General features: G+C 50.3%; 1 protein-coding gene and 1 long non-coding RNA gene across 4 annotated transcripts in view; one reads left to right on the forward strand and one right to left on the reverse strand.

Moving 5' to 3' along the window:
- Positions 1-4,337, forward strand: part of LOC108178087 (uncharacterized) — a 28,253-nt gene extending 23,916 nt beyond the window's left edge. For 2 of the 3 annotated variants that reach the window (XR_011378241.1, XR_011378240.1), the window contains 2 exons: positions 637-856; positions 4,057-4,337. This is a non-coding gene — a long non-coding RNA (uncharacterized lncRNA). Of the gene's footprint in view, positions 1-636; positions 2,116-4,056 lie in introns of all 3 variants that reach the window. The other variant, XR_001794779.3, reaches the window with a different exon arrangement.
- NOCT (nocturnin) overlaps positions 1-7,715 on the reverse strand; it is a 30,962-nt gene extending 23,247 nt beyond the window's left edge. The window contains exon 1 of the mRNA XM_002716938.5: positions 7,404-7,715. Within this exon, the coding sequence (XP_002716984.1) occupies positions 7,404-7,578 (175 nt within the window). The 5' untranslated portion in view covers positions 7,579-7,715. The remainder of the gene's footprint in view (positions 1-7,403) is intronic.
- Positions 7,716-8,726: the final 1,011 nt, after the last annotated feature.

Below are 8,726 nucleotides of genomic sequence, written 5' to 3' on the forward strand. Positions count from 1 at the left end.
AAGAAAAGAAAAGAAAGAAAGAAAGAAAGAGAAAGAAAAGAAACAGGTTTGAATTAAGAGAAACCACAGAGGTAGAAAACGCAGTACAAGTCCCCACGGGTAAATATGTTTTTTTTTTCTCAAGGGCACCTTGAGGAAAAAAAAATTGAGAGAGCAAAGAGAAAGGGTGGGAGAGGCTGAAATGGGAAAAGCAGCATGGAGTTACAGGCTGTCCTGTCCCTCACTCAGACAAGAGCCGGGAGGCGTGGCCCTTGCCTGCTGGGCACAAACAATGCTCCTTATTTAGTGGAGAGTGAATGGGGCTGGGTGGGCAGCTAGCTCACTCTGAGCCACACGCGGGTGTAGGGCTCACAGACTCAGGAGCACAGCTGGCACCACCCTTGGTCTGGCAAAGCCGGAGCTGTCCAGCCTACTCCTCTTGCACGCGGTGTGGGGCAACCCCGCCACCCTCTGCGCTCATGCGGCACACAGCTGCTCTCCTCTGGCGGGGACACGCCTGAAGGCGGCGGGCAGGACGAAGGCTACGAGAGAACCTAGACACAAAATGTAGCCTCTTTATAAAAGGGAGCACTTCAAGAACCAGGAAATGTCCAGAAAACTTCAGATGATTGCAAAATTTCTTTTTTTTTTTTCCAGAAAACTCATGCAATAGATGATGCCATTAAAAACGAAGGGACATGGAGTACAGATGCATAAAGCCAACAGCCTGTTGAACAGGAGTCCAAGAACATGAGGACGCCAAAAATAATCCAAGGAGTGGCACAAACTTCTCCCACGCTGAAGAATGGTCTTCAAACACACAGGCGCGCCACGGCTGGCCGAGAGGCTCATCCTCACAGAACCTCTAACACCAACGGTAAGAAAATCTTCTGGGGCCAGCACTGCGGTGTGGCCTGGTGGGTAAAGCAGCCACCTGCTGTGCCCGCATCCCATATGGACACAAGTTCGAGTCCCGGCTGCTCCACTTCCGATCCAGCTCCCTGCTAATGGTCTGGGAAAGCAGTAGAAGATGGCCTGAGTATTTGGGCCCCTGCACCCACATGGGAGACCCAGATGAAGCACGTGGCCCCTGGCTCTGGCCTGGCCCAGCCCTGGCCATTGCTGTTACTGAAGAGTGAAGCAGTGGATGGAAGAACTCTTTCTCTCCCCCTCTCCCTCTACAATCGATTTTCAAATAAATCTTACAAAAAAAAAATCTAAGCCTCTAGTGACAATCACTATTTACAATGATAGATCTTTTCACTTTGAAAAAGATTTTATTTCCTGAAAAGCAGAGTGACAAAGAGAGGGTGGGACAGAGAGCTGGTCCCTCTACTGGTTCACTCCTCAAAATGGCTGCAACAGCCAGAGCTGGGCCAGACAAAGCCAGGAGCTCCATCTGTGTCTCCCACAAGGGTGGCAGCAATCCAAGTACTTGAGTCGTCATCTGCTGCCCCCCAGGCTCATCAGCAGGAAGCTGGCTAAGTGCACAGCAGCCGGAACTCCAACGGGCACCCTGATCTGGGATGTGGGCGTTCCCAGCAGCAGCTCAATACTCACCCAGCAAATGATCTTTATCGTGGGCATGTGTCACCTCTGTGATTATTTAAAATCTAACTAGAAACAGCAAGTCACAAAAGTTGTTTGCAGCACATAATTCAGAATTATCTCCCAATAAGACCTCTGGAAGAGCAATTTCAGAAATAACGTCCCAAGGGATGGATCTGACCTAAAGATGTCTGCTCAACGACAGCTAACATTCGGGATAGCTAAGACACAAAAAAAGGAAACAGAAAATACCGTATCCAGGGTATGAGCAACACCCGTCCTGCACTGGACAGGGGCTGAGTCGTCGCAAACAGCCCCACACGTACTGGAAGCTCAAGTTGGAGGGATGGAGGGGAGAGGAAGGCAGCAGCAGAGGCGGCCCCAGGAACCTGCAGAGATTCTGCGCAACCATCCCTCTGTGATTCTGGCTGCCTTCTCACTTTAAAAGCACTTTACTCTTTTCTGAAGATGGAATAAAAGTAGCTTTCTGCATGCTCCACATTCCATCGGCAGTCTCTCACTCTCGGAGGTGCAAGAACAGACACATCAGGATGACACGCAAGGCAGGCTTCCGGCCCCGTGTTGTCGGTAAGCAGCTGTCACGCATGCTCTATGTCACACAGATACCAACATTCAGAAGCCCTCGGGGTGGGGGGGCAGGCATTTGGGGAAAAAAAAAAATGTGTAGGGGCACTCGAATCCGATGGCCTCATCTTCCTTAGCTTCTCTCCCCTGGCCCTTGTGCCCACACCCCCCGCCTCCAGAAGCTATGGTAACTGCACACGCCAAGCGTTGTGTTCCCACGGCTAAGGCTTTCCCCTGTGGTCTTCTACGGCAGGAACACTGATCTCCCCGGATCCACCAAGAGCGATAAATTCAAAATATCTCAGCTGCTTTCCAGGAAAGTCCACATGGGTTTCCTGTAAGCCCAGACACCTGTGCCTAACCCGCCTACAAATTTCCAACTGCATAAAGAAGTAAAGTAACCACCAGATAAGTGGCCATCAAGGCCGTGTGACTTCTGATTTGTCAGGGATGACTCCCAGTAGCAGAGATGCTGGGAGTCTCGCTCCTACTCCTCCTCCCAGGAAACCAGAAGACAACCGCCCCACTTCTTTCAGGAGACATCAGAAATAGCTGTTATTAACACAGGCACCTGTACAACTGCATAGATACGCTTCCACTGCAGTGTAAATCTCAAGGAATTTGCATACATACCCCAATTCCTCCCTTTCTTCTTTCAAAAAGACTTATTTATTTGAGAGGCAGAGAGTTCACTCCTTAAATGGCTGATCCAAAGCCAGGAGCTAGGAGCCTCCTCTGGGTTTCCCACCTGTGCCAGGGGCCCAAGCATTTGGGCCATGCTCAGGTGCACTAGCAGGGAGCTGGATCGGAAGTGCAGCAGCTGGAACTTGAACTGGCACCCATATGGGATGCTGGCACCACAGGCAGAGGCTTAACCTACTATGCCACAGTGTGGGCCCCATCCCCTTTCTTAAAACCTGCTTTGGTTCTCCGGCCATTGCAGCCATCTCGGGAGTGAATCAGCAGATGGAAGACCTCTCTCTCTGCCTCTCAAAAAAAAAAAAAAAAAAAAAAACCTGCTTTGGAGGGCAGGCACTATGGTGGCCAGGTCACCACAAGGGATGCCCACATTCCATACTAGAGTGCCTGGGTTCGAGTACCAGCTTCGCTTCCAATCCAGCTTCTTGCTAACATGCAACACTGGAAGGCAGCAGGTGATGGCTCGAATATTTGGGTCCCTGCTGTCCATGTGGGAGACCTGGATGGAGTTCTAGGCTCCTGATTTTGGCCTGGCCCAGTGAGCTTTCACAGGCATTGGGTGAAGTAATAGATGGAAGATTTCTTTGTTGCTCTACCTCCCAAATAAATAAAAAAGGCTTGAAAAAAAGAAAACACCCTGCTGTTGTTGGGGTGAACGGTCCTGTTCAGGGGTCTCTTGACTGTCTGAGGTCTCAAGTTCAAAGATCTTAACCCTTTTCCTGAATCCTCTCCAGGGTCTCTTCCACTTTCCAGCAGTAAGTACCATTGGAAAGGAAGGGCAGAGCTCATAAAATGTTCTTCAAAGTTTCTGGAAACAGTCACCCAGGCCTCCAGTTAAACATACAGCTTACCAGGCATCTTCTCAGGAAACTGACTCAAGTACACAGATGAAGAACCAGACATCTGGGTTTTGACAAGCGGCCCCGATAATTCTGGAAAGTTCTTTCCCAAAGCTGTTTGTCACTGCTCCCACACCTGCCACCTTCTTCCAGGCATGGGGCAATCTTCTCTCCCAACCCTCCACCCACCCTGCTCCCTTCCACCCCAGCAGCCTCCTTTCACCCATTCAAAGTTCTTTCCTGACAAATCCAACCACACAGATTTCTCCTCTCAATTCCTGCTGCAATTAGTCATGAGGCACAATGGAATAATTGCCTTGTTAAATGTACTGTTAATAAAGCTAGTGGGTAAGTCGTTATCAATTTGGTAAATTGCTATCAATTTATTCCATTTTTTTGTTCCTAGAGCCAGCCAGCAAGGCTAAACAATTTGCAGAAGATCACGGGGAAAGCGGTTGAATCCGATTCTGCAGCCACGGTTAGGAACTCAAAAGCTCCCAAGAGCTCACTGTATCTGAACTCCTCCCGCCGAGCACTACAGGAAAATACCTTCGTTCTCCCACAAGGAAAGCCATTTATGCTGTAGACACTTCTTGATAATTACAGGCTTTTCCATTTCTTTTCTCTCATGAGCAGCTTGCTCACTGAGTTAAGGGACCTACTAAATAAAGCAGCCTCTTCAAATAAGCTGGTATTTGCCTTTGAAAATGTACCCAGAAACAAGCAACATGTTCTGGGGGTGGAGAACAGAGAGTTAGCCGGCTCTTCAGTGTCTGAGGGTGGAGGGCAGAGGAGGGCAGTGCTCCCAAGACTGCGGGGACTCGCCAAGTGCACTTCCTCCAGTGCGGTGACCGGTGACCATGGCAGCTGCTATCCCTGCTGGAGAAGAGCAAGCAAGCCACTGCGGATCGCCACCATGCACCCTGCAGATTCTGACAGAGAATGTGATAAACCCAAGGGCTGTGCCCATCTCTCCAGTATTGCCCAACAACAGTCAGGGGGCTTCCGTTAGGAAGGACTGAGAATCAAATGGGCCAAGGGTGGGGAGCCACTCCCCGCCCTCCCCAAACTCTCTGGAGGGTAGAGTAGCTTTTAGCCTCTGCAAGGCCAGATGTCCAAACGCTGGGTATGCTGTTTCCTGACTATTTTGCTCAGTAATGTGGAATCTGGGGCCTTCTCCTAATGAGTCTGATTTGATGGGTTTATAATGGGTTCCAAGAATCCGCGTTTTTAAAAAGCACCTCAAGCTGGTTCTGAGGCTCTCTGGGAAACACTATCCATTTTGCAAAATATCTCTATCCTGGCCCTTGCGCATCCACGCCTCATGCCTTTCCCCATTTTCTCTAGATTTCCCCCAACAAAATACTATTCCTCTCTTCGGATCCTAGCCAGGCTTCAGGGCACACACAAACGCTTGAAGCCTGAAAGGTCACCACTGCTGGAGGGAATTCCCCCACTCCTGCACCCTTGTGCCACTTGCAAACCAAGTGAAAGGCGCTCAGTTCATTGCACAGCCCTTTCTTCGGGCAAATCTCACCCCTCACCAGGCAGCACATTTCCTGGAGGACAGTCTAGGGCTCACAGTCCTTGACCTCCTATGATAAGCACCTCGTATGTGAGAGATGCTCCATAAGGCCCTTCTTGAATGAGCAAGCAATGAATGAACGCACAGGTTTCTTCCTAATAGCTTCAGCTAAAACTGCATGCAAAAGGAAAACTGCCTAGACTTTTTGTAGTGATTGTCTACGTAGTTTAAGTACCATAAAATTCTTTGAACTAGCTTGAGGACTTTTTAAAGTTCATTGGGGGGATCCCCTAATGCTGTGGTACAGTAGGCTAAGCCACAGCCTGCGGCATCCCATCTGGGCACCGGTTTATGTCCCAACCGCTCCTCTTCCAGTCCAGCTCTCTGCTTATGGCCTGGGAAAGCAGTGGAAGATGTCCCAAGGGCTTGGGCCCCTGCACCTGTGTGGGAGACCCAGCAGAAGCTCCTGGCTTTTGATCGCCTCAGTTCCGGCCAATGCAGCCATCTAGGAAGTGAACCAGTGGACGGAAGACCTTTTTCTCAGTCTTTCTCTTTGTCACTCTGCCTCTCACATAAATAAAGAAAAATAAGTTCATTGGCAGTGGGCACTGTGGAGCAGGGGGCTAGGCTGCCCCTTGGGAAGCATGTATCCCGAATCAGAGTGCCTGGTTTCAGTCCTGGCTACTCCACTTCTGATCCTGTTTCCTACTAGTGTGCACCCTGGGAGGCAGTGATGGCTCAAGTACTTGTCACCCACGTGGGAGACCGGGATGAAGTTTCCGCCTCCTGGTTTCAGCCTGGCCCAGTCCTGGCTATCACAGTCACAGAGAGGCCGTGAACCTCTCTGTCTTTCAAGCAGATCAAAGGAAATTTTAATAAATAGTAATAATTAGAACACTTTCCTGCGTCAAAGGCCTAACATTCCAATTGCTCTGTGTGAAGCTGTTGAGTCCTCACTTAATAACGCTGCCTGTATGTCTACTACCCTACCTGTATTCCCAAGAAGTACTTCTCTGACCATAACTCGGAGGGAATTTAACGTGGGAGCTGCTGCAGGACCTGCCAGCTGGCTTTCTTCTACTCTTCCCACCTCAAAAACTTAACTGTGTTCCTCTTGAAAGTGTTCAGCAAGAAAAAAATTAGGTGGTACCGATTCTAACAGGTATTTCACAACATGCCAAATTCCTATAGAACTGGGGGGAGGGTTTGATGTAACTACCTAGGCGAATTTCACTCCTTCTGAAAAACCTGCATAGAGTTTTGAGTCTCAAGTAACCAGTTTAACACTCTCATCTTCTTCAAGGTATATTCCAGCAATATCCACCAATAACATGATTAAAGTCTTGGCTTCAATCACATTTCAGATGATCACTTTTGTTAATTAAAGAAAACCACAGTGAACCTGTTCTTTTCAATGTTCATTTTCTACCTAATTCAAAATTTTTCCTAGAAAATATGCAGTGATTGACAATCTAGATTGGTAATATGAATGTCTTCAATAGCAATAACCTGAATACACCTTTTAAAAATGCACCTTTTAAAAAAAAGTGCTCTGAAGTAATTGCCAGTTTGGAAAGAGAAACTGTTATTTTTCAATTTTAAAGGTATAATGAATTGTGAATGTAATCTGTGACCACCGTTATTCATGTCTCCAGGGGCAGAGGTGGCAGAAAAAGGGAGACCTGAAGGATAGATTTAAGATGGTAAAATTGGCTCTTGGCGAATGCAAGGCCTCACTTAAGGGAGTTTAAACCCTGGAATACAAAGCTCCAAAAGAACCCCAAATCAATGTAAAGCCAATCCATGTGTTATCAATAGGACTTGAGAAATTTTCAGAACATTCAGGCCATGTAGCCATATGATCAAATAAGTGTCCTGAATGGTTATTTTTTGCATGAAAATTTCCACAAACAGCACGATTTTTAAAAAATGGAACCAACAGAAATAATTTTACGGTTTCGGCATCGGGGAAATTTAAGGTAGGTTACGAGTGAGAGATACTGAAGTATAGGATGTATGCAAGAGACCAGCGGGGGCCTGCAGTGTTCTTTCTTAACAATTCGTGATGCGAGTCCTGGCAAGCTAGGGCAAAGGGAAGGAGGAAAAGGGAGCAGAAACAGCTGCTATGATGGACTAGCAGCCAAGCCCGAGGCCCACGACCCGACGAGCCTGCAGCTCCCCATTCATTCCCGGCGGCTGCTCCGCGCCCGCAGCCGCCGTGCACTCACCTGCTCGGGAACACGACCTCGCAGCGCCCGAGGCCGCCGAGGCCGCCGCCAGGAGCCGGGGGACAGCCGCCGGCGGGGGCGAGGGGCGACGCAGCCCGGGGACGGGCAGGCGGCGCAGGCCGGGGGCTTCCCTCTGCAGCAGGGCGGAGCAGAGCCGCCGCGGGCTCTGAAACATGCCGGGCAGCACCGCCACAACCGCCGCGGCCCCTCGCGCGCCGAGGAGCGGAGCCTGGCAGGGGCCGAGGCCGGAGAGTCAATCACACTGTCGGGGCCGTCCGCACGGGTGCTCCCTGGATGCTTCCCACCAAGCCTCAGGCCCAGGAGAAAGTCCTGAGCGGCAGAGCCGAGAGGCAGAAGCAGCAGCGGCGGCGGCGGCACAGTCTGCCGCGGGCCGGCGAGAGCTGGAAGGCAACCGGCGAGCGCAGGGCGCTGACAAAGCGGGCGCTACCAACTGGAGCTGCGCGTCGGGGGGGAACCGCAGGACCCGACCCTCGGCTCGAACGGGCTGCGTTCCGACACCCGGACCGCTACTGCTCTACAAGGACTGGAGATTTCTACTGTTTTGTAGGATGGAAGCTTTAGGAGGTCGAAAGTGACTGGTATCCGTTGGAGCGCTGTTAAATAAATAAGCGTCCCCTCTCGCTGGCTGGAATGGAAGCGCCCAGAGGCTGGGAATCCCGAGACCGTTCCAGGGGCTGTGGCCCAGGGGACACGTGTGGGTCGGAGCCGCGGGCGGCATCCGTCTGTGCGCGCCCGCGGGAGTACAGCCGGGGGCGTCCGCCTCCTACCCCTTCGCGGGGTCTGTTGCGTTAAAGGAAGTTAATCAGGCGACGGTGATTCAAGCAACAGGGGTGTCAGACTCGGGCAAGGTGGACAACAGGTGACGGAGAAATCAGACCCTAAAGTTCCGCATCGTAGGTCAAGATCTGGGCCACATGATTGGCGTCAGAGGTTAATGACAGTCTCAAGATCTCTGCAAGGTTTGTAAGATTGGACCATGACGTAGGGGTCCGGAATTTGGAAGGGGCTTAGTCATGATTTACACACCAAGAAAGCAAATAAGCAGGAAAGCCCCTTGTGTGTTTGGGGAAATAACTCCTCTCAGGCAAAATGAGGAGTTATTACTAAAGAGTAGAAGGCCAGATGCCTGGAGAGCTTGGCTTGTGATGGTGTGGATTTATACAAAAATTAATTGGTAGATAGTTGCGATCCAGTGATGTTTTGTGAGCGTAGCAATGATGCGTCGAAGCTGTATTTTACTTGGACGTCATGTGTCTCTGGTCCATGAGCAGATGAGAGAAAGACCAGTTAGATAAGATGTTC

The sequence above is a fragment of the Oryctolagus cuniculus genome, chromosome 8 (genome assembly GCF_964237555.1).
Source record: "Oryctolagus cuniculus chromosome 8, mOryCun1.1, whole genome shotgun sequence".
Taxonomy (NCBI): domain Eukaryota; kingdom Metazoa; phylum Chordata; class Mammalia; order Lagomorpha; family Leporidae; genus Oryctolagus; species Oryctolagus cuniculus.